This window comes from Bison bison, unplaced genomic scaffold, assembly GCF_000754665.1.
Source record: "Bison bison bison isolate TAMUID 2011002044 unplaced genomic scaffold, Bison_UMD1.0 scf7180017864307, whole genome shotgun sequence".
Classification (NCBI taxonomy): domain Eukaryota; kingdom Metazoa; phylum Chordata; class Mammalia; order Artiodactyla; family Bovidae; genus Bison; species Bison bison.
In genome coordinates, this window is record NW_011494879.1 from 4,762,397 (window position 1) to 4,788,604 (window position 26,208).

General features: G+C 38.8%; 1 protein-coding gene across 1 annotated transcript in view; it reads right to left on the reverse strand.

Moving 5' to 3' along the window:
• Positions 1-240: 240 nt before the first annotated feature.
• The window catches only part of KIDINS220 (kinase D-interacting substrate, 220kDa), a 93,273-nt gene continuing 67,305 nt past the window's right edge, over positions 241-26,208 (reverse strand). The window contains 6 exon segments of the mRNA XM_010852041.1: positions 241-2,337; positions 2,340-2,409; positions 2,411-2,940; positions 5,277-5,510; positions 7,216-7,314; positions 11,722-11,850. Of these exon segments, the coding sequence (XP_010850343.1) occupies positions 1,678-2,337; positions 2,340-2,409; positions 2,411-2,940; positions 5,277-5,510; positions 7,216-7,314; positions 11,722-11,850 (1,722 nt within the window). The 3' untranslated portion in view covers positions 241-1,677.

The window sequence follows — 26,208 nt, forward strand, 5'->3', positions numbered from 1 at the left end:
CTGCGCTTGGACACTATGCTTCACAAAAGCACCATTCAGACGCTGGACCTAATAGCCATGCACTCCAAAAGACCAGGGAGAGTCACTCAGGACACTCCTGCCAGCTGTGTGACTGCTACGTGAACCTGAACGTCTTCAACGAACTTTAGACCTCTGACAAAACAAACACACAAATTACTTTTTTATTTTTAATCAAAATGTGAATCATCACTGCAGTGAATAAAAATTCATGACTCAGAATAGCATGCAATTCTTTTATTGTGTTCTAAATCTATTCATACACTTAATACTCTGGTATTAACTTCACAAACAGAATAAAGAATACACTACAATGATATTAAGCTGCATCTACTCACCTGAAAAGGAACAAAACATTGCCCCTGAAATAACTGCTGATTACACAATACTGCAAACTAATAAACACTATAAATACTAAAATGTTAACATTTCAACATATAACGTCAACATTCTGCCTTCTTTTTTAATTGATTAAAACATTTGTTAAGGTCATGCAAAATAAACGCTTCATGGAAATGTTAGATTACACTCAAACAGCAAGGCAATGAAACCCACAAGAGGCAACTTTTTAATGCGACTGGTCAAATAAACAAACTATTCAGCATGTCAGTAAAAATCCGGTTAAGTGGAAAATGTCAAAAATGTAACCCCGCATTTAGGTAACTGCTCATCTAGGATCTCAACATCTACAATCCTATTTGTGACTGAAGATTATTGTGCTACATGGATACGTTATGTTAAAAAGGCCAAAAAGATGTCAACACATGATGGCAGGGGGTATCTCCAGTCCACACCACATTTCAATGGGACCGTTTGCTTAACTCTGCTGTCAGTAAATGAAGTCACACAAGATTCATCTTTTACCCTTGCTTTGTTACATGTCTTTAAACTTTTCTTCTAGAAGTGTTTCATATGATCCTCCCCCAGAATTCACATGCTGATATAGGGACAGGTCTCTTGATTTAGAAAGAAGAGTGTCTAGGTCATAGGGAGGTGATGCCCCTCACCCCATGGGCCAACCTACTAGCCACTCACAAAGGCCCAGTTTCTGGGGCTCTACTCTGGACACTGTTGACTCACTCTTTTATCAACTTTTAAAGCCCTCTTTATATTTTCTACTTACAATTTTAAAACTCTTTGATAAGCAATCTGTTATATAGCACACAGTCTCAACTTACAGAGCATTAACCTTTAGTCTCTAAAGGCTATTCCATGACTTTTCACCCCTTAAGAGCAAAATGTGCTTCTGGTTCACTCAGCATCATGTCTTCCCTCAAATATTTAGTGAATGAATGTTCCTCAAAAGGAGTCTCTAGCTTGTTACTTTTGTTGGCAAATTCAGTTTATAGTTAATAAATTTTCTGACCTATCTGTATACTCAGATCTTGTCTTGCAGCTGTATGCCAATGAAAGGTGTCATAACAATAGTGGGATTTTATGCTTCTAAGTACAAAGACAATGGGGCTGATGGATGAGCCAGGCTTTCTCACACTTCCCTCTGCTGTACAGTATGTGTCTCTTTTACCCAAGATCTTCTCATCCGTGAAGGCTTTGTGAATGAAATGGACAAAGATAACATGCACAGATGGAGTCACTAAAAACTCAGGTCAGTCCTGTCACAGGGGCACAGTAATGCTATTCTACTTGTGCTTGTTCTTCTTAAAGAATGCTCTCCCTTTCTTCTCCAAAACCTGTACTATCGGAGGAGGCTACTGCGTGGAGCTCTGAGGAGTCCTTTGAGAGCCTCGTGTAGCTGGAACGCTGGCCTCGCTTGTGTGCCATGCTCTTCAGGTTCTCATTCTGCAGAGCGGTGGAGTGGGAACTGGAGCCTGACCTCAGGAGGACTTGAGGCGTCTCCCTCAGCCCCTCCGTCTCATCGGAATTCTGGTTGGCTCTGTTAGCCGGGGCACTGTTGTTGTTCAGGGTCACGGTGCTGGGGGTGCGATTCAGGTTGTAGGATTTGTGGCATGCTGGCCAGTTTTCCTCGGGGCTGCTGGCTATCAAGCTGCATTCGGAAGGGCTCTTCTTGTCCTCGGAGCAAATGGACATCCGGGCTACGAGGGGGTCTGGCAAGCCACTCAGGCTGTGCGGGACTCCCCGTCTTCCACTGTGGGGGTCATCTTCGAGCTCTATGAGGTTGGCCTTTTCAAGCTGGGAGTCATCTGCCGCCTCGTTGTGAAGGGAGTGGTTGGGCGAGCTCTCATTGGACCTCACTCCTGAGTCAGAGGAGTCCTTTTTGTCAAGGAGGGCATCTGACAAGTACTCTTTGGCCTTGATGAAGGTTCGAATGGGCTCTGCACTGTGCTCTGGAGACTTCAATGCTCTCTCTGCTTTCCCTTCAGCTTTCTTGTCTTTGTCGTCTTTGAGCAGTGGAGTGTTGTCTGACTCTTCTGTCCCAGACTCGTCTTCGTCACTCGGGAGTTTCTGATAGCGCAGTCCACCTCCCTTCAGCTTCAGGTCTGTCTGGAAGAGACTTGACCTTTCTGAGGACTTCTTGCCTGGGAGAAGCTTACTGCCTGACTGATCAGATTTTTCATCTTCCTCGGTAATAGGATCCAGGGGTGAGGCATCATTGGTGGAAACTCCTGATGAGGAATAATCTATAACATCTCCCCTCTTCATCAGAAATGACTTCCGTGTATCATCTTGCTTTGGTTCACTATCCTTCCCTTTCTCGGGTTCTAGACTAGAGTGAATGGAGCCCCCGGATGAACTCTGACCCATATAATACGTGCTGTGTGGAGAAGACCTGCCACTCATGGTTGTGGAACCTGTGCCCCCTTCTAACTGAGACATCTGAGCAATGTACTCTCTATAAGCGTCTCGATACTCAGCCTGCACCTTATCAGTAAGCTTTGAAATTTCAATACTGGAGTCCTGGGAAGTGAGACTGGAAAGACTTGGGGTTCTGCGAGTTTGTGACTGTGAAGACAAAAAAAAAAAAAAGAAACAATAATAATTTAAGAATTCAAACAAACCAAAATAAGGCAAAATAAACATGAGCTTAGGAAATATATATATATATATATATATGGACAATAAGAATTGTTAAAGTTATTAAAAATACCAAATTCTTTTAAAAGAATTCTGTATAACACAGTTTAACAAAAGCTGTGAACTTATGAGTAATTTTAGTATTAGAAAGCTTTATATAAATTTTAATAAAATTAGTTTACTGTTAATATTTAAAAGTATAATTTAAGGTTATATTAACAACCTTAGGACTTGCTTTTATAATTTCAAACTTTTAAATTTATTTAAGGCAAAAGTCACCTTCATTGATAAAATATAAAAGTGCCTCTTAGAAAAGAGAAAGAAAATGAGAGTTAAGATAGGATCTCAAGAACAAAATACTCACATCTTCAACGTATGTTAAAAAGAACCTTTTTCAACTTGCACAACATGAAGTTTCTGTCAAATTTCAATTCAGAGAGAGTAAATGTACTCAAAATGCAAAACAAAAACAAAAACAAAAAATTTTAGAGCAAAAGTATAGAGTGAAATGGAGAAGATGAATATTGGATCCAAATGAATAGAAATGGAAGCCACGAGGTCAACAGTCAGGTCCAAGTAAACAAAGAAATAAAATATTTTTAGACGTTTGATCTCCAATGTGAAGTTTTAAGATGAGAATTGCTTTAGATCCCAGAGAAGGTAATACACAAGGAGTAAGAAGTAAAGATTAGGGGAAAAAAGGAAGGAAATGGAGAGAAAAGAATCAAGGAAGTTTGAGAAAGGAAAGAGCCAAGGTTGAAACAAAGCAGAAATAAGGTAGAGTCTTCCTTGTACAGGGAGGAAATAACCTAGCTCGCAAGAAGTTTCCCTTAGACCCAGTGAACACTGAAAGGACGATGCCACTCCCTCACGCCAAGTGCAGTCTTTGTACCCCTCCCAAGGATCCATGAGGGCCAAACTGTTTTCCTAATATGAAGATGACCTTTGCCTTTCCACTTGCATTCTCACAATAATGCACAGTGGAGTCCCCAGAGGTTCCCTCATGTGTGACCTCCTGAGACTGAATGCTGAAGCAGCTAAGGGAATCTAGCTGACTACTATTAAGCCAGGCATGAAAGATTGGTAACACAATTATCATTTTCAATAAATATGTTTTGTTCTCAAAAATAGTCATTTTTCATAAAAGTGTCATCTATGTTGGTTTACACTGGTTTAAAAGATAATTGGTTTAAGTTTCTCAGTTTATTTCTAATATGGCAAATACTGAAAGATAAAACTTACAAAAACAAAAGTTCTTTACGGGTCCTTCAATAATTTTTAAGAGTGTAAAAGAGTTCTAAGATTTGAAATAAGTTTGAGAGTAGTGGTACTGGAGAGAGGCTGGGAGAGCTGCCAGGGCACGGTGGGAACACCAAGTATGGAGGATGAGGATTTCTCAGGAAATGTTCAAAGGAATTCCAGAGAAAATAAAGGGATCACTGTTGTTCAAACACAGAGATAAAAGGGTCAAGTGTGGACTTAATTTACTGAAAAATATAGAAATTTTTTCTTAGTTAATACACAATAATAAAATGCTTTCCCAACTTAAAGAAATAAGATTTATAGTAGGTAGAAAAAAGTTACAACAACAAAAAAATATTTTTATTACCAAACCAAACACCACATCCTTACAAACGGCAGGCCTAACAGGCGCTGCTTTTTCTAAATACAGTTCCCTTTCCATAGAGCTCTTTGTAACTACTTCCTGTTTTTCCTCCCCGCTCGTCTTCTCCGTTCTGTGCCCTGCTCTGATCTCTTCCTCGCTTGTTTCCCTTTCTCCTTCTGATGTTCTCTCACTTTTGTTTTTAATCCTGATCCTCGCCTGTCCTTTCTCTTCTAAGAACATCCAAAGAGTGAGCCCCTCCACGTCTAACATCAGATAATAAAAAGGAAATGAATATCCGTAAAGATGTACCTTAAGCCAATGCTTACTGAACTGAACAAGAAAATAGCAAGTGAAGGATGAATTCAGCTAACTACCTAGAGAGCTCAGTTCCTATTTACCTTCAATGCTTTTGCTCTATTTTACAGTTTTCACAATTCTTATCAACTTCAGAAATAATGTCACTGTCTCTGTTTTACTGACTGTCCTCTCCAGAAGAACACAGCTCCTGGAGAACAGGGCCGCCTCCCTCCACCCTGTTCACTTGGGGACTCACTGAAGAGTTTCTAAATGACTACCTGAATGCACCAACAGAATCCTGGCTATTTCAACCCCGTCCTTCCTCTTCGGCTCATGTAAATAATGGCATTCCAGTAAATACCTGCCAACTCAGGTTGCTGTGGCGAGGAGCCCCTTCGTCCAGGCCGAGCGTGTTCAGCTCTTCAAAGCTGAAGTTCAGGGTGTAGGGAGCCTGACTGGAGAGCTCGGTGTGGGGCAGCTCGCTGTGTGCGGAGCGACGAGCAGGTTCACCGTGAGGAACAGAGCTGCTGTTTTCACTCAGTAAACGTGGGTCTTCAGGGACCACTTGGTTTTCTGCATTTCTCATTTCTAATATCTTAACAGTAAACAAAGTCATCAATATCCACATGGACAAATCACATTTTGGAAGCTTTAGAAATTATTTTAAAAATTAAACACGAAGTTATTATGACGGAAATGAGAAAGCAAACTTCCTGTAAGTGAATTTCAAATAAATTTCTCCTATATCTGCTTATCTTTCATATTAACAATACAACTGACCTTTGAATGACACAGGTGTGAACTGTGCAGGTCCACTTACTCACAGATGTTTTTCGATAGTGGAGATGGCAGTTTTTACTACGTGGTCCAGGGCTGCCTGAATCCACAGATGTGGAGAAGCCCTGGATATGAAGGGCTGACTCCAAGTTGTCAGTGGATTAACCTCCAAATTGTTCAAGGGTCATCTGTACTAAAAGTAGTACAGCTGGCCCTCGGAATCCAGTGGTTTTGCATTTGCAGAATCAACCAATCACAGATTGAAAATATTTGGGAAAAAAAGATTTCAGAAAGTTCCAAAAATCAACACTTGAATTTGCCATGCACTGGCAACTATTTGCACAGCATTTACACTGTATGAGGTATTGTAAGTAATCTGTAGTTGATTTAAAGTATATAAGAGGATGTGTGTAGTGTACAAATACCTTGCCATTTTACAGAAGACTTGTGTATACAAAGACTTTGGAATCATGGGGGTCTCAGAACCACTCCTCCACCAGATACTAAAGGATGACTGGAATGATGACAATCATCGTACATACAGTACACTCTAATTTGGCCATTACATTACTAGTGTAACGTAACATTAAGATGAAGCATGACTGGAGCGTGTCACTGAGCAGCAGAACTGGACGGCAGCTACAGCAGTAGGAGCTACTGCAGTGGGGCAAGGAGAGCTCTGGACAGAACTGGGCTCAATTCTGAAAGCAGCACGGACACATGGGCATTTCCAGCCCAGGAGTGAGGGGGTCAGTGGATGGGAAGATGCGAATAGGAAGCCTCAGGAGTACCGGGATGGGGAGGGGTGTTTTCTGGCCGAACCATCTTGACAGGACTTATGCTGGAGGCAGGCCAGGGGTCTAGCACATCACCAGGGGTGGCGGGGGGCGGGGGAGGGAGGTGGGATGAGGAATTTGATCAGATATTGAAGGTGATCAGACATTAAGGGTAAGGTTCTTTCTAAACTGACTTTAACAGAATTCTTGCTACAACTTGGCAACACAAGCCCAACAAGAACAGAAACCAAGGTCAAGGCCTACAGGGTTACAGAAGCCTGACTGAATGAGGTCAAGGAGAGTGTCTTGGTCAATGAAAGCATGGAGAATTGGCAGGTGGTCTCTCTCCCATATTTCCAAGTGAAATGCCAAAAAGCAAATATTGCTAAGAGCTGCTGTATATACTCTACATAACAGGACATACAGGAGCCCTACACACAAGTGTAAAATGTCATTCTTACATGTTTTTTAAAAATACAGGAAAATATCAGTTTAGACCAGTACTTACTGGCACTTCTTTTATAAAATGTTGTAAATCTACAAGTTGGGGCCTGGTGCCATTCTGAATTTTAAGACATTCCTTTCTTTCATTAACAGACTGCTAGTGACTATATAACATCCAGCTGAAGACTAGTAGGCGGGTACTCTTTCTGCCCCCTTCTGATGCCTATGTCAGAAGCTTTCTCTATCTCCTTTATACTTCAATAAAACTTTATTACACACACACACACACACAAAATATCTTACTGTGCTTCTAAAAAGATGCCAGTCTCCAAAATTCATATTCATTTCCTTCTTCAGTTCATCAATGTTACACTGAGCCAACACACGGCCATTTATGTTCGCCTGAATAAAAACAAACACAAGATAAACAAAATGTGAGAAATTATGAATTTCCAGTGATTAAAAAGCACATTTATACTAGAGACTAGAATACACTGACCTAAAGAAGGTTATCATCCCATGTAATAATCAGTAAACAAGCAAGTCTGAACAACATAAGTCACTCCATACTTTCCCAAGCGTTTCAGGCACTCAAGTAAAATAAATCACAAGGATCAACCTCAGAGCTAAACCCAATTATTTCCGAAACTACCTACCCTGCCATGAGCAGTAACAAAACTGTTAACTTTTCTCCTCTAATCCTATAAAATCTGAGCACAAAGGCAAGCTGCTGGGAGGGGACACAGATGTCCGTCAGCATGCTGGTCACTCACTGACAAAGTTCTAAATGAAGTGAAAGTCGCTCAGTCGTGTCCGACTCTTTGCGACTCCACGGACTATACAGTCCATGGAATTCTCCAGGCCAGAATACTGGAGTGGGTAGCCTTTCTCTTCTCCAGGGGATCTTCCCAACCCAGGGATTGAGCCCAGGTCTCCTGCATTGCAGGCGGATTCTCTACCAGCTGAGCCACCAGGGAAGCCCAAGAATTCTGGAGTGGGTAGCCTCTCCCTTCTCCAGCGGATCTTCCCAACCCAGCAACTGAATTGAGGTCTCCTGCATTGCAGGTGGAATCTTTACCAGCTGACCTACCAGGGAAGCCCCGGTAAGCCTTCGTTTACTTCTAAATAAAGTAAGCACTGACAAACATGTTCATCAACTACACCAGATAACCTCAACCACCACAAACGTCCACCACAAGGTTCCCAGTCTATTAAATGCACAAAAAATGATCTTATCACCACTGGGTCTCTGATGAGGAATGATAGAATTTACTTGATTAATAAACAGGCAGTTTACTTATTTTACAAAAATACAAAACCTGACTTTATTAACTGTGGTAAAAGTATTAGATACCTGTGTTTAAAATCAATAGAATGCCCAGTTTCCAAATTAATTCTGAAGAAAAGACTGTACGGAGCAAGCCTATGGCAGGGGTCCTCTGTGGAAATGCAAGGAGGTTAGCAGTTCTTAAGAAACCAACTGCCATGATGGGCTTTAAACAGCAAGGGCCTGTTAGCAAAGAGCTGAGCAGGGAGAAAACCACTGTCCTGAGGGAAATAAAATCCCCACAAAGGATTCATGTGGAGGCCTCACTCTCTCCTGACTCTAATCAAGCTGCCTAGAGGAGACAGTAAGGTCAGTAGCTTGGAAAGGCAGTGCTGGACACTTTTGCAAATGGGAATTAACTACATCTGTGAGAAAACCAGTGCTATCTGAGCATTTTTGACCAAATGTAGGTTATGGTTACTAAGATAGTTAGTATCAGTCAGTTCAATTGCTCAGTTGTCTCCGACTCTGTGGGACCCCATGACTGCAGCACTCCAGGCTTCCCTGTCCATCACCAACTCCCAGCGCTTGCTCAAACTCATGTCCATCAAGTCGGTGATGCCATCTAACCATTTCATCCTCTGTTGTCCCGTTCTCCTTCTGCCTTCAATCTTTCCCAGCATCAGGGTCTTTTCCAATGAGTGAGTCAGGTCTTTGCATCAGGTGGCCAAAGTATTGGAGGTTCAGTCAGCATCAGTCTTTCCAATGAATATTCAGGACTGATTTCCTTTATGATTGACTGGTTCCATCTCTTTGCTGTTCAAAGGACCCTCAAGAGTCTTCTCCAACACCACAGTTCAAAAGCATCAGTTCTTTGGCACTCAGCTTTCTTTCTCTCACATCCACACGACTCTCACATCATACATGACTACTGGAAAAACCATAGCTTTGACTAGATGGACCTTTGTCCACAAAGTAACGTCTCTGCTTTTTAATATGCTGTCTAGGTTGATCATAGCTTTTCTTCTAAGGAGCAAGCGTCTTTTAATGTCATGGCTGCAGTCACCATCTGCAGTGATTTTGGAGCCCAACGAAAGAAAGTCTCTCGCTGTTTCCATTATTGCCCCATCTATTTGCCATGAAGAGGTGGGACCAGATGCCCTAATTTTCATTTTTAAGTGTTGAGTTTTAAGCCAGCTTTTTTACTCACCTCTTTCACTTTCATCAAAAGGCTCTTTAGTTCCTCTTCACTTTCTGCCACAAGGGTGGTGTCATCTGTGTATCTAAGGTTACTGATATTTCTCCCAGAAATCTTGATTCCAGCTTGTGCTTCATCCAGCCTGGCATTTCATATGATGTACTCTGCATGTAAGTTAAATAAGCAGAGTGACAATATACAGCCTTGACGCACTCCTTTCCCAATTTGGAACCAGTTTTTTGTTCCATGTCCGGTTCTAACTGTTGCTTCTTGACCTGTATACAGGTTTCGCAGGAGACAGGTAAGGTGGTCTGGCATTCCCATCTCTTGAAGAATTTTCCACAGTTTGTTCAGATCCACACAGTCACAGGCTTTGGCGTAGTCAATAAAGCAGATGTTTTTCTGGAACTCTCTTGCTTTTTTTGATGATCCAACAGATGCTGGCAACTTGATTTCTGGTTCCTCTGCCTTTTCTAAATCCAGCTTGAATATCTGGAAGTTCACGGTTCACGTAACTTGACTCGGAAAATTCTGAGCATTACTTTGCTAGCGTTGTGAGATGACGGCAATTGTGTGGTAGTTTGAGCATTCTTTGGCATTGCCTTTCTTTGGGGTTGGAATGAAAACTGACATTTTCCAGTCCTGTGGCCACTGCTGAGTTTTGCAGATTTGCTGGCATATTGAGTGCAGCACTTTCACAGCATCATCTTTCAGGATGTGAAACAGCTCAGCTGGAATTCCATCACCTCCACTAGCTTTGTTCGTAGTGATTGCTTCCTAAGGCCCACTTGACTGCGCACTCCAGGATGTCTGGCTCTAGGTGAGTGATCACACCATCGTGGTTATCTGGGTCATGAAGATCTTTTTTGTGTAGTTCTGCGTATTCTTGCCACCTCTTCTTAGTATCTTCTGCTTCTGTTAGGTCCCTACCATTTCTGTCCTTTATTGTGCCCATTATTTGTATGAAATGTTCCCTTGGTGTCTCTGATTTTCTTGAAGAGATCTCATCTTTCCAATTCTATTGTTTTCCTCTATTTCTTTGCATTGATCACTGAGGAAGGCTTTCTTATATCTCCTTGCTATTCTTTGGAATGCTGCTTTCAGATAGATATCTTTCCTTTTATCCTTTGCCTTTAGCTTCTCTTCTTTTGTCAGCTATTTGTAAGGCCTCCTCAGACAACCATTTTGGCTTTTTGCATTTGTTTTTGAGGATGGTCTTGATCACTGCCTCCTATATAATGTCAAGAACCTCCGTCCATTGTTCTTCAGGCACTCTATCAGATCTAATCCCTTGAAACTATTTGTCACTTTCACTGTATAATCATAAGGGATCTGATTAGGTCATACCTGAATGGTCTAGTGGTTTTCCCTACTTTATTCAACTTAATTAAGTCTGAATTTTATAATAAGGAGTTCATGATCTGAGCCACAGTCAGCTCCTGGTCTTGTTTTTGCTGACTGTATACAGCCTCTCCATCTTTGGCTACAAAGAATATAATCAATCTGATTTTGGTGTTGACCATCTGGTGATGTCCATGTGTAGTCATCACTTAGAAGAAGGTGTTTGCTATGACCAGTGCATTTTCTTGGGGCAGTAAGACAGTATATATGTTTGTAATTAACTTTTTAGATGCCATCCTTTAAAGTATGTAAATACTAGATGCTGTTGTTAAAGTTCTACTTCACTGTATGTCTGATAGAAAAAGTATAACTTAGTAGAAATATCTATTAAAACTGGGACTCAGTTAGCCCTGTACATGGGAAGACATCCTCGAAATCTCAGGTTCATGGTAATTACTGGAACTGCAATAAAAGATCTAGGAAGAACAGAACCTCTTCAAATGTGTCAGCCTTGCAAACCCAAAACTCATAGGTATTATCAAACGGGACATGATCAGAGTCCTCTAAGACATGAAAGTGAGAATTAGAGGGACATGAAGAAGTGTGGTTTACTTGGATAATTGTTAAATTACAAATATTACAACTAAAGAAAGTGTAACAGAAAAGGCTTTCAAATGTTCTATGCTGCATACTGGAAATGTAAGTAGTTGTTAACCTTAATCTGAAATCCTTTAGAGCTTTCAATCAATATTTCTCATCAAGCACTTTTGACTTACATGAGATCATTGTGAAGTAGCATTGTAACACAGCACTTTCTTTTATCCATCTCTAAACTAAGGCATAAAAGGGCAATTTTAGGATACAAATAGTAAGAAACCTATTTCCACCTGAGCTTTCCCATCTCAGCAGAGAACTCATCTTTGATAGCCTAAATACAAAATGCTCGCTGTCCACAGAGCCCATCTCCCATGCCCTTGAGTGAGCAGGTAAAAGTGCAGGTCACCTTTTTGATGGTTGCACAGTACTGAGGCAGCATGCTCTGGTCCAGCCCTTCAATTTGTTTCAGTTTCTCACAAACCGCATCCACGTTCATCGAATTCAGTGGTATTGTGCCTGAGGCTGGGCCTGATCCCTAGGTAAGTCGTGGGAAAACACATGTATAAACAGCATTTAATGTCAGATATATGCAGTCATGTGACAGAGAAACACTTATGAAGTTACACTATAAAGTACTTCAATTAAAGATACATTTTCAAACTTAAGTAAAAACAGTGAATGTGTGCAGCATGGGACATGCCATTAGAGAACAGATTTAGCTACTGTTTACCTTAAAGAGTATCTTTTATTAGAGCAGATATAGCCTGATCAAAACCACTTTTCTAAGAAGACATAAGTTCCATGAGCCAACCCAAGGCCAACTTCAAGAAAGCCTAACCTCAAACCTCAAGAGAGAAAGGTGTAGCCCTTAATAACAGAAAGACAGGGGCTTAAAAAAAGAAAAGGAATAGGGGGAATTACTGATGCCTATAACATACAAAAAAATATAAAAGGTAAACCTATGAGATAATTTTAAAAGTGCTAACACTCAGCAGCTTTAAATGTCTTCACAGATTACCTTAATAGTCTACAACAGCTCAAGTTTTCAGATCTTGATCATATTTTATATCCAAGAGATCTTGGATAAGAACCTATACAATAATCGTGTAAATGTAAACAACAGTATTACTTAACACATGTGGAAGTAAATATAATCCATCAAAATTCAGTCTCATTTAAAATAAAAATCAAAATAATAAACCTAGTGTTTACTGAAAAGAAAAATATTTTCTGAATACAGAGACATACTAAAGAGGTATTTGCCTGTGGCTAATTACATACGAATCTCCTCAATTACAGATGTGGTCACTGGGGTCCAAAGAGGTAAGTTTTGACTTCAAACTCACAGAATAAACAGCTAGTTAGTGGTAGATTCAGACTGGAACCCTAGCTTAACAGGTCTTACAACTTTCTATTTTCTTTGTTGCCATTGTCTATTTTTAAAGAGTTTATAGAAACTATAACCAAAATAAAGAGAAGACAAGCCAACTAGTATACAGGGTAATGTTACAAATGATCTGTCTTGTTTACCAGTCAATTTAGTCTTAAAATGATAAATATCATTTATCCTATCCCCAAGGATGTGTCAATTTAAATTTTCTACTGCCTCTTTTGTTATCATCAAGAGAGAAGTAGACTATGACAGCCAAAACTGCCTGGGAGCTACTTGTTAAACATTATTTGTAACATGAAAGCATTAACATAATACTCTATTATGAATTGATAAATATACACACACAGTATATAAATAAAATATACCTAGTTACATATAAATATAGCTAGCAGATGAGACCATACTGAACAGACAGTAAGGTAGTCATTTTATAAGAGGGAGCCTCAGGAAGTTTACAAATGTAAGATAGTCCCATAAAAATTTGTAAATTAATGATTTGGAATATTCTATTTCTGCTTTATTGACTATGCCAAAGCCTTTGACTGTGTGGTTCACTATAAACTGTGGAAAATTCTGAAAGAGATGGGAATACCAGACCACCTGATTTGCCTCTTGAGAAATTTGTATGCAGGTCAGGAAGCAACAGTTAGAACTGGACATGCAACAACAGACTGGTTCCAAATAGGAAAAGGAGTTCGTCAAGGCTGTATATTGTCACCCTGTTTATTTAACTTATACGCAGAGTACATCATGAGAAACGCTGGACTGGAAGAAAAACAAGCTGGAATCAAGATTGCCGGGAGAAATATCAATCACCTCAGATATGCAGATGACACCACCCTTATGGCAGAAAGTGAAGAGGAACTAAAAAGCCTCTCGATGAAAGTGAAAGTGGAGAGTGAAAAAGTTGGCTTAAAAGCTCAACGAAGATCATGGCACCCGGTTCCATCACTTCATGGGAAATAGATGGGGACACAGTGGAAACAATGTCAAACTTTATTTTTCTGGGCTCCCAAATCACTGCAGATGGTGACCGCAGCCATGAAATTAAAAGACGCTTACTCGTTGGAAGGAAAGTTGTGACCAACCTAGATAGCATATTCAAAAGCAGGGACATTACTCTGCCAACAAAGGTTCATCTAGTCAAGGCTATGGTTTTTTCTGTGGTCATGTATGGATGTGAGAGTTGGACTGTGAAGAAGGCTGAGCGCCAAAGAATTGATGCTTTTGAACTGTGGTGTTGGAGAAGACTCTTGAGAGTCCCTTGGACTGCAAGGAGATCCAACCAGTGCATTCTGGTTGGAATGCAAGGAGATCAGCCCTGGGATTTCTTTGGAAGGAATGATGCTAAAGCTGAAACTCCAGTACTTTGACCACCTCATGCGAAGAGTTGACTCATTGGAAAAGACTCTGATGCTGGGAGGGATTGGAGGCAAGAGAAGAAGGGGACGACAGAGGATGAGATGGCTGGATGGCATCACTGACTCGATGGACGTGAGTCTCAGTGAACTCCAGGAGTTGGTGATGGACAGGGAGGCCTGGCGTGCTGCGATTCATGGGGTCACAAAGAGTCGGACCACGACTGAGCGACTGATCTGATCTGATCTGATTTATAGCTTGTTTTTAATTAAATATAAATTTAAAATATGCCATATATTATATAGTCTGAAGTTCACTTACTTCAAAAATACTAAGTACAGCACAACACTAGTATTTCCACGATTTAGTTTTCATATTTCTATACATAGTTCTATTTTCTGCCTGGATGAGAACAGCCAATATTTAAGTGTTAATTACCCACTATGTGCTATGGAAACTTTAAATGCTTTCTATGAATTTTTAATAACCATATTTGTTTTTTCTTTCTTTTTAAATAGGTTTATGTGAAATATAATTCACTAACAATTCTGCAATTTAAAGTACACAATTCAGTGATGTTAAGTATCTCCTCACAGCTGTGACACCATCACTACACTCAACTTTAAGACATTATCAGAGCCCTAAAAAGCAATTCTACACTATTAGCAGTCAACCTTCATGCCTCCCAACACCCAGTCCCAACCCCTAGCAACCACTGACCTACTTTCTGTCTCTGCGGATTTGCCTATTTGGGATATCTAAACAGAACCACACAATCTGTGACCTTTCATAACTCACTTCTTCCACTTAGTATATTCTCAAGGTTCATCTATGCTATAGCATGCATTCATACTTCATTCTTTCTTATTGCTGAACAGTATTTATCTTTTAAATGATCTTTAATACTGTTTTTCAAATGTTTTCATTCCTCAACCTATTTCTTCTTTCTGGGTACATTTATACTTCTCTACATTTCCGTGATTAGATAAACCACAAATGCACAGTTTGATCATACTGGATTATAACTGGATTATAATGATCGTACTGGATTATAATTCACAGAATTAAATGCCATGAATCCACACTGATATAAATAAAAAGTTGAGTAAGTAAGTAAATGAGGAAGAAGAGACAACTTTTACTTATAGAATTCCAATTAATAAATGTAGAATGGAAAGGAAAATTACCACCTGGAAAACACAACAGAAGCGGTGGTACACAAGACACCACTAAAATTCATGAGAAAAGTATAAGGAGGAACAGGATTATCTGCAGAGTTTCAAAGTACCTCCCCCTAAATATTCATTCATTACAAGGGAAAGACACACCCTGACAGTGTTGAAACCTAGCAGATGCTGCCCTAACCACATGACTGAGGTCCATATGACCACTGGGAAGATGCAGGCCCTCACAGACCCTCAAATGTGACACACAGAGGACACACATCACGTTTCTGTGGGTCTCTTGCAAAGATGTATAATCTCCTTCTAATCATTAGGAAATGGTGAACAAACCCAAACAGAAGGGCAGTCTACAAAATATCTGATCAGTATTCTTCAAAAGTTTTACGATCATAAGAGACAAGGAAAGACTGAGGAATTGTCACAGATTAGGAAACTGTACGGAGAAATAACAAAATACAACTGGACTGGATCCTGGACCAGAAAAATGAAATTAGTGGAAAAACCGGTAAGATTAAAATAAAGCCTGTATTAAGAATATTGTACAAATTTTCATTTCTGTTCTGGAGAAATACACTACAATTAGGAAAGATGTTAATATTAGGGGAATACTGTTTTTGTATCTTTGAAGTCTAAAATTATTTTAAAGTAAAAAAAGTTTTTAATCACAAAAAGCTTTTTAATTGTGCTAAAAAGAACAAGTATAACAGACATGGAACTGATTAACTCTGTCTGTGTGGGGGCAGGGGAAATGTAAAATGTTAGAGAGTAACATTGGAGAAGGCAATGGCACCCCACTCCAGTACTCTTGCCTGGAAAATCCCATGTACGGAGGAGCCTGGTAGGCTGCAGTCCATGGGGTCGCTAAGAGTCAGACATGACTAAGTGACTTCACTTTCACTTTTCACTTTCAGACATTGGAGAAGGAAATGGCAACCCACTCCAGTATTCTTGCCTGGAGAATCCCAGGGACAGGGGAGCCTGGTGGGCTGCCATCTGTGGGGTCGCACAGAGTCGGACACGACTGAAGTGACTTAGCAGCAGAGAGTAACATTCCCTTTAAGAAGGGCCTCAGAAAATTCAGCAAGACAGACACGTTAATAAAGACACTACTCTTTCCTCTGAAACAGGAAACTCCACATTGTTTTACTTTCATGATCCTTCAAGACTTCTACATTTTATCACTTGAAAACATATTTTGTCCCTCATTGGGGATTATGTAGAAGATACATATTATTTTTGAATGACTTGTAGGAGTTTTCTAAGAAAAAGACACACAGGTACCCTGTAATTCCATCAAAGCTATAGTTAGACTATTGATTATTTGTGAGTTGGATCTTATCAAGATAAGGAGTAGATTATTAATATATTAAAATACAATATGCTTCTTTGAATAAAAGAGAAATGGTAAATACTCGCCCAGTTTTTTCTAAAGTAATCATATACAATGAAATTATTTTAAAACCAAATAACCCTTAGTATCGAAACAACAATCTTTGGATGGAAACCTCGCAAAAGAAGAAAAAGTACAATAGTTGACAAGGAAAAGGTATATTCAATAATTCAATCTGTTACGTTCTTATAGAAAACATTACTTAATACATAGAATGGTAATACTTAGGAGTTTATCATGCATATTCTTACTTGAAATTTACCTGTTACAAGTCAAGGAAAGTTCATTTCAGTATATATCACAATCTACTAAAAAACTGTTTTTCTAACACAGAAAACTGAATGCAGAAGATGTTAGTTTGCTTAAGACTGTTAAATATTTACAAACTTCAAAATATAGACAAATCAGAATTCCTACAGGTCAAAGTAAAACAAAACATTTAAATTACTTTGATGTAATTATATTATTTTATATTGTAAGTAGATTAAAACTACACTCTGTAACATCATCATCTTCAGTAAATTATCAAACAAGCTTAGAATTGATTAGCCAGAAATGAGAGCCATGCAGAGGCTGAAAGCAGCTATTAAAAATAAACCCAAGGCACTGAAATGAGCACAGGTTTATAAACAGCCCAGCAGGAAGTTGCCAATGATTGCTTCCAACAGACTAAAATAAGAAAAATGAATAAGATTTCACTGAAAGTTTCTGTACCTGTCTCTGTTTGTTAAACCCAGAGTCACACGGCTTTAAGGAAGGAATAAAACAGAATGAAGGACACGAGCTTAAAGGAAAACATCAAATACACTTTTGTGATAAACACAGGCAGGACTTCTGTCACTCTGTTTTCCCACGACTCTGAACACACCATCTCTATAGCAACACAAAGGAACATCCGTGCACAGGCACACACACACCACACACACACACACCACACACACACACATAATTTAATTTCATTAACATGTGCTTGGTAATTTTAAAATTGTACTCTCAAATTTAATATTCTTCCTGTTAGAAGAATAAGCCATGGGCCATACATTCAACAAGAAAACCAGATAAATCAAATTTGCTATAAAAAGTCAATACTCCTACTATAAACAATTATTTTAAAAATTAATTTTTAACATTCTGATTAAAAAACTACAACTATTAATTTCAGATTAATTGCAACCTTTAATAGTAAGGTTTAAATACTTGGAATTCACATGATCTCTTCATAAAACATTTTCTAGTCACACTAATAGTTAATGTTCAGAAATATACTTTTCAGATTTAGGTTTTGTTTCACTGGGCATGCACTGAAGTATCATTTGAAAAGAAAGGCCATAAGAGCCTAGCAGCTCAAGAAATCATAAGTGCAACAGTGAAAAAATATTGACACATTATCAGTAGGGTAACTATTTTACTAATGCAGTTTTCTTTTTTTATTTTTTGTTTTGGCCACACTGCACGGCTTATGGGATCTTAGTTCCCCAACCAGGGATTGAACCTGGTCCCTGTCAGGGAAAGTCCAGAATCCTAAACAGTGGGCCAGTAGGAAATTCCCGATTGTAGCTCATTTAAATCCCTAATTCAAAGCTGACACACTGCTATCAATTATTGTTCTGCACAGATTAGGCTGGTGGTAAATATTCTCAAAATAGTTCAAATAATCTAGAAATAACTAACAATGTTGAGTCAATTTACAATGTTCTTTTAACATGTTCACTATCTGGAGCACTTCATGGGAACTCTGCTTTCTAGTTTACATATTAAACTTACTATAGGTACTTTTTTTAGAAAGTTACTATGAATATCTGTGGAAACTTGAAAAAATATCAAACAGGAGCACTGATGACATTACAGTTTTCTAAAAGATACCAAAACACAAAAGAAGGCTATTGTTATCAAGTTGGAAAATATAACTTTCTCTTCAAACTACATGAGAAATAATACGTAGGTTAAAGCTGACAGATGAGGTTTGATACCACATGCAAAGGGCAATCTTTTTAAAAAACTCAAGTTCAAAATATGATTTTGTTATTTTTTTTTTTTAACTTTTAACTGTACTCTAGGATTTCAATGGTATCAATATTACAATATCCTATTTCTTCAACAGTGTCTCAACCAATTTAGTTGTAGTTTAGTGTTTAGGAAAAATGTTTTCTTGAGCTGAAGTCTGGCACACAGACTTTGAAGCTGGAAGTGAATACAGTTTTTCACTATTTATGAAAAGAAAAGAATGTTAATAATTTTCCAAACTAAAGCAGTTAATAAAAATGCACTACTAAATTGCTTTAGACAGTGTGAGTGAATCTCCAGAGACAAGGTCCTGGGGGCTGGCAGAGAGCACCCAACCTAAGACTACAGGGAAACCTGAAACATGCCCTGCCTTACCCATGGCATCTTTAGCTTTCTCGTCCAAGTTTGCTCCTGAACAATGACAGGCATCCATGACAGACAGGCATGATTTGGACATCCATTTGTTTCAAAACAGGTTACTAGTTCTAAACCAGTGGTGGAAATAAAATGATCTACAGTGGAGTCCCATCTTTTTTTCACTTGGTTATTCTACCAACTGGATTCAGTTTAATGAAAACCAAGCCTTCATTTCTAGGACTTTTATTAATTCAGTAATTTTCATCCATCTCTAAAAGTAATGGCACATCAGAAGGCAGGATACTACTGCTCTTAATAATGCCTCTGAAGTTCTTTACCATCCAACGTTGTGCTAATCAGTTTTATGCCTTTTCAGTGAAGCAGCTGATCTAAAGCTACCAAGCAAACCCTGCAGCAGAGAAGGTCGAGAAAGAGTGACTTGGTAGCACTGATCATTCCCCTCCTTGGCAGCCCTCCAACTCATCAGCTCCAGGAAGCCAGAGTTTTCATCAGTTTTGTTCACTACCCATCCCACTGCAGTAGTCAAACAGTGGATGATCACACAGGCACGTGAAGGACTTGATGGTAAGTAATACAAGGAAGGATACAAGGATAAAGAAATCCTCCATTACTCTTTCCTTTGAAAACATCCTCTTCAAGGAAACATTCCCTGCTTTGAAAAACGAGTAGTCACACCGTAAATAAAAATAGACCGAATGTGACTCTTTCAAAGGGCAACTCTCTGAAAGACCACAACAAAATGCCACTGAGGGGCTCATGAATGGCCCTCCTTGCTGGGTTCATCCCTTCATGGTGACTGGGTGATCTGAATGCTGCTACTTCCTAGAGGGGCCTAGACTGAAAGAAGGTAAAGGCAGCAAGTAAAATTCTCCCGGAAAGCTTTCAAAAGTGTAAAGTATTTGGAGCATTCAGACAACCTGGAAATCCTTCTCAATTCTAGGAAAACAAACTGATTCTAGGAAATCAAACCACCTTTGGGGGCCAGAAAAGCATCAACAGATAAAGGGCCAAGTTAATCTAAAATGACTGGTGTGTGGGTGCACCACTCCCACCACTGAGGAGAGGTTATTTAACACAGTTTTAGTTTCTGAGTCTTTAAAGTTTCATGGAATTTGGATGGTAGTAATAGTAATAATTATTAAGTAATTCAAGTATGCGAAGGCTGAGTAATCCTTAAATCAGACCTATGAGGTAAGGCCTGCTTTTTCCAGATGAGGGAGTATCAGAGAGCTTAAGTAATTTCTCCAAGGTGGAGAGCTAATCACCAGGGCCTATTCACCTTGAACACCAAGCTCCTGACCAAGTCAGGCTTAGTATTAATGGAGGCAAAGGGGGCAGCACAGTGGTGAGGAACGCTTCCAGGTACTGGCCATGCAGATTCCAGTTCTGCACCGAGGGCTCCCTCCTGTGAGCCTCAGGTCAGGTACACCTACAGCATGGTGCTGGACTAGACCATGGGTACTGGTGTTCTCTGGGCTTCCCAGTGGCTCAATGGTAAAGAATGGTAAAGGAGACGTGGGTTCGATTCCTGGGGAGGGGAAGATCCCCTGGAGGAGAGCGTGGCAACCCACTCCAGTATTCTTCCCTGGAGGCTCCTATGGACAGAGGAACCTGCTGGGCTACGGTCAGTGGGGTCGCACAGAGTCAGACACGGCTGAGCACAGAGCATGAGGCTCCCCCAGAGGCAACGCAAATCCGCCAAGGTGGAGGCCAGAGTTCTTGTTTTTACTGGTTTCATAAACTTAAATTCTGATTGAGATTTCATTTCTTAAAAAGTCTTTTCTGCTTTGAAAGTCTGAAAAACACGAGTCCTTTCTAGCTCTAATATCCTGGGGATCCTATCTCGGGCCCAATGTTAATGTATTCTTTGTCAGTTTTCTAAGATTTGGCACTTATTTTCTCTACTATACAATCACAGAGGAAGAAAGCCAGCACAGAGGCTTACATTTTGCATCTTCACCTTCATGAAACACCTGGACATATCTGTAATTTATCTGGTAAGTCTTGGCTGGCCTTCACAAGTCACAGTCATTACAGTGTTCCTGAATGTGAGAAAACCCAGTTGTTTTCATAAGGATCCACTTTATAAAGGTTGATGAGAAATTTCTTGAGGTTAAAAAAAAAAGATGAGACCATCTATATTGAAAAGATCACAGAGAGCTGGTTAACTCTCTGTGATCAGGTGTGTTTTTTTTTTTTAACTCATTATTCTGTGTCCTCATTGACAATTTGTCCAAAAATGTTTATGTAGCTCCTGCTTATCCATAAGCAGCTCTGGTCATCAAGTGCTGCCCATAGGGGGACAGTTGAGTGAACAGACGTGAACTCAGTCTGCAGTCTTATCTCAGGAATTACAGTCTTTTACTACAGGCCTGGCAAGTCATAGGAGCCATGAAGGGCTAAAAAATTGTACATTAACTACTTCTGTGCTGGTTCAGTTATAAAGATCCCATAAAATGTTCCCCTGGATAGATACTTCTCCACATTTCCACCACTGTTTTTTTAACATGGCTTTGAACTAAGTCTCTACTTGGACTAGTCTACTGCAAAATAAATGCTACATGCTACTGTCGTTAATTTCTTATAGGCAAAGAAGGCTTGGGAAGCAACTATTATTCACTAAGCAGATTACAAAACTATCACTTAATATTAAAAGAACAGCAAATCCTACAGTTATTTTACTAAACAAAGGCACTAATATATTCAGAGCATGTTTACTCTTTGTTATTGGGCTTATACACACAACTTAAGAATTGCATTATTTCCCCTTTCCCAAAAACTCATTTTAAAACTTGCCTAATGCTCCTTCACTGGTCCCTGAAATTACAGACACCTTTTACTTACAAGTGTTGTCCTTAAGGATGGGAATAGCTATTTCAGCATGTCTCTGTCATTAAGACCATCAAATTCTTCACAGGACCTAACTTTCATCAAAAGTTTGCTGAGGAAATTTCAGCTCAGACAATTGCATTGCATGCATGAATCTATGTATTAAAGACTCACTGACTAAACTAAAACTCATTCTTGCATATGGTGGCAATGATCCATGGACTAAAGATTCCTCTAACACCCAAATGAAATTACTATGGTTTATTGTGTCTATCATTCGTGGATAATGAAGTCTCTCAAACACTTCAACTAAAATGTTAATGACTTAAAAAAGAATAATCAGCCCCTCAATGAAAACACCAAAATGGTTCTCTATTTCACTAATCTTAACTCAAAGAAAATTAAAGTTACAAAACCACTGCCTATTCAAGCGCATGTTTTAAGTTAAAAATTATGCATAAATTCAGGATGCACTATTTCACTAAATTAATTCCAACTGCTATGCCACATTTCTTTACATTAAATTGATGTTCACATGGGCATAACATTCTGCAAATAAATCAACAGAACTGAAAAATACAAACTGGGTTCTTAAAATTCCTCATTGACTGAATGAAGATTCTAAGTCGCATCATATTAAATATACTTATTAAGTACAAAGACTTAAATAATAAATATACAAAGTGACTTCCTACAAAAGTTATTTTTTTTAAAGAAACCCATCCTAAAGTGTTGGGGGAAAGTTTTAAATAATCCCCTTTACATGCTGGACTAGCTTTGTTTATCTGGAAATTTTATTTTAATAAATACAGTTGACCCTTGAACAACACAGGTTTGAACTGTGCAGGTCCACTTACATGCAGATTTTTTTTCAGTGGTAAATATAACAGTACTAACAGCAAAGAATCTGCCTGCAATGCAGCAGACCCAGGTTCTATCGATTCCTGGGTTGGGAAGATCCCCTGAAGAAGGGCGTGGCAAACCACTCCAGTATTCTCACCTGGAGAATTCCATGGACAGAGGAGCCTGGTGGGCTACAGTCCATGGGGTTGCAAAGAGTCAGACATGACTGAGCGACTGACACCCAAACACACACAATCTGAGGTTGTCTGAATCCAGAGACACAGAACCACAGATCAGGACGAAAGATTTACACTGGAGGGCTGACTATAAGTTCTAGTTTCTAATTTAGACTCCTAGGATTTTAGGCTGGTAGGAGGGTCAGTGCCCCAATTCCTGCACTGTTTAAGGATCAACTGTATATAGATAAATAAAAGTAGCACTGTAGCGGCACTGAATTTACACTAAGTGTGGGCACTGAGATTAAGCATGAGTCACTGAGGATCCATTCCTGGTCTACATCAAACTAGTTCACAATGTCTTTTTTGTAGTCTCAAGGTCAATTATGAATATTTTCAAAAATATTCTACATGTGCAGTACCAATTTCAGGAAAAAAAACAGGCAAATGTGAAAATAAGGCCCAACATTAAGGAACAAATACCACCAAGTGAATGCTCCTGATGGTTGCTGGAAGAACCCCTTCCTTACTGGACGACCAAAAAAGAAAAAAGACAAAACCCACCCCACGTCATTGAAAAAGGGGAAAAGCAGGAGGAAATGAAGGGTAAAGTTAAACATTAGCTTTTTAATTAATCCGTGAGCTATAATTATTAGTACTCAGCTACTCTACACTAGCAGCCCATCACACCACAAATGCAGAGTTAGTGAACTGCTGTCATCACGATTAAGAGTCGTTACTGCTGCAAAAGCGGGAGACGCTCGCGGTCCACACCACAAGACTACTCCATTACCCTCGAGGAGTCTGTGGGTGAAGAAAGGCCCTCAGCAGCATCCTCCTTGATAACTTCCTAGCAACACAAAACAAGAGTGTGGGTGAAAGGTGACGGGCTGAGCCAAACAAGGATGATGAATGAACAGGATGCTAAAATAATATGTGACAGTGACACCTGAATGTGATCAGACTCTTTTCAATGATATTATTTTTAAATTTAAATAACAGTTTAAGTTCTAAAGCTTTTACCTCCTAATTAAAAAAAAATTAGCAGGGAAATGTCTTTCTTTAAATTGGTAAACTAAGTTTATCATCAGTAACACCTAGAATTTTAGGCCCAAATGTATTTCGCTTTGGATTAGAGTTAATAGTACATCGGATAATTTCCTTGCCCTATTTAATTCCTGCTATTCAATAAAAGTGTTCCTCCAATATATGCGCTACTTTTTATACATAGGGCTAGCATATATTTAGATAGATAAAGATACCATATATGAATGTGCTTTAAAAAGAAATCAGATATAAGCAGATGTAAAAGTTTAGTTGTAAAAGTTTGATAACAAACAATACATTTTAGGCCAGAAACTCTGGTTGTAAACAACTTGTCATTCATTCCCTGAGGCTGCTAGTCATTTTCCTTCCATAGATCCTGACCAAAATGAAAACAAAATACATTTTGTGTTAGTAATAGGTTATGTTTCTTGAAACTATTTATAAAATAAGTTGTGCTTTTACTACAGAAAGGAAATAAGCAAACTTCTATTGCTGACTGTAATACTTAATTACCCTTTTTTATACTTACTAGGCCATTGCTCTGATCTCTGGGCAAATTCGTTTTTACTGATGGACGTGAGATGAGATGGTGGGAGCCGCCAGGGCAGTACCTTGGCGTGTAAAGGTAGGGGGCAAAGAATGGCTATGGAGAAAACACGTGACAAAACAATTACCAAAATCAAAGTATAATGAGCTTTATCAAATGAAACTAACCAACAAAATACAACTCCAAATTTTTAAATGCAAGTGACAAAACAGAAGAAAAAAATGCCTCACTCATATTCTATAAGATATCAAACCCAAACTTAAGTCATATTATTTAAATTTTTATATTGTTGATTTAATACAATCTTTTTATAAAGCAACTAAAGTTTTGTACTTTACAAGTTGACACCAGAGTTTCTCTTTACATTTAATACTTTTATGGGCGGTTTACCATGTGTCAGGTTCTAAGTGATTTACAAATACAAATATTAACTCACAATCTCACCCAAAAAAAAGCAGAATAGAATCTCAATTGAGTATTATTCTTTACCAAAAAAAGATTAGCCTTAACTAAGACCAAAAAAACAGTCTGAATTATTTAAGAACCTCCTAGCATGGATTTCAGGAATATTATTACTCCAAGTTGCTAGATTTTACTTTATACCCTGGAGTTTATGCTATCTGCTAAATAAGCAAGGATATTACTTAAAAGGGAAATCCACTGTTTAGAGGAAACCTATAACTATAGGATTTATCTATAGCCAGCTTCATATAAACTGGAGCTATCAGATTATATGGGCTAAAAATAAAGATTAAAACATATTAAACTTCATTACACTGATGTAACACCTTCCCTTACCTTTTTCATTCCTGCCATTTTAAGAAAATTGTTCAGCTTTTAACTTTCAGACAAAAAATAACTAAATCTAAAAGCATAAGAATTTTTTAATGTTTTAAAAATAATAAAACACTACTAAAGCATCGTACATCATTGTTGTTCACATGAAATTAGTGAACACAAAGTCTCCACCTAGATGGTATGATAATTACAAAAAAAACTTCTTGGTCTCAAAACATCAAATGTCATCTGATTATTGGTTGAGACATTTATGTAAAATTACAGCAGATTTCAGGACTGCTAAATAAAAACCTGAATTTCACACTTCCTAGCACTCAGTTAAAGTTTACAGAGATGAAGTATGTTATCAAATGCTATCATTCCACCTTTTCCTCCTTATTTGAGTAAAAGGATGGAATAACATTCATAAGACCTCTAAAGATGGTATACCTAATTACTTACATGGCTACCATTTCTCAAAAACTGAAAAATTTAAACTCTAGAATTTCTTCTTTGCCATGTTTATTCAAATTTCTCTTTCTAGCTTACTGAAAGTTTATTTAGGCATGCATTGGCTTCTGTGAATGCTGCTGCTGCTGCTAAGTCGCTTCAGTTGTGTCCAACTCTGTGCGACCCCATAGACGGCAGCCCACCAGGCTCCCCCGTCCCTGGGATTCTCCAGGCAAGAATACTGGAGTGGATTGCCATTTCCTTCTCCATCTGTGAATGCTAGCCCCTATGTTTTCTCACTTCAGACTAAAGAGGGAGACAACAAAAATAAAGAAACAATGGATTTTAGAGTTCAGTTGCAGAAAATATTGGGTTGGTCAAAAAGTTCATTCAGGCCTTTCCATACCATCTTATGGCAAAGCTTAAACAAACTTTTTGACCAACCCAATATAATAGTAGGGCCGTTGTTCTGTTTTCCTACAGAAAATATTAGTGTTCAAGACCATTAAAATGAGG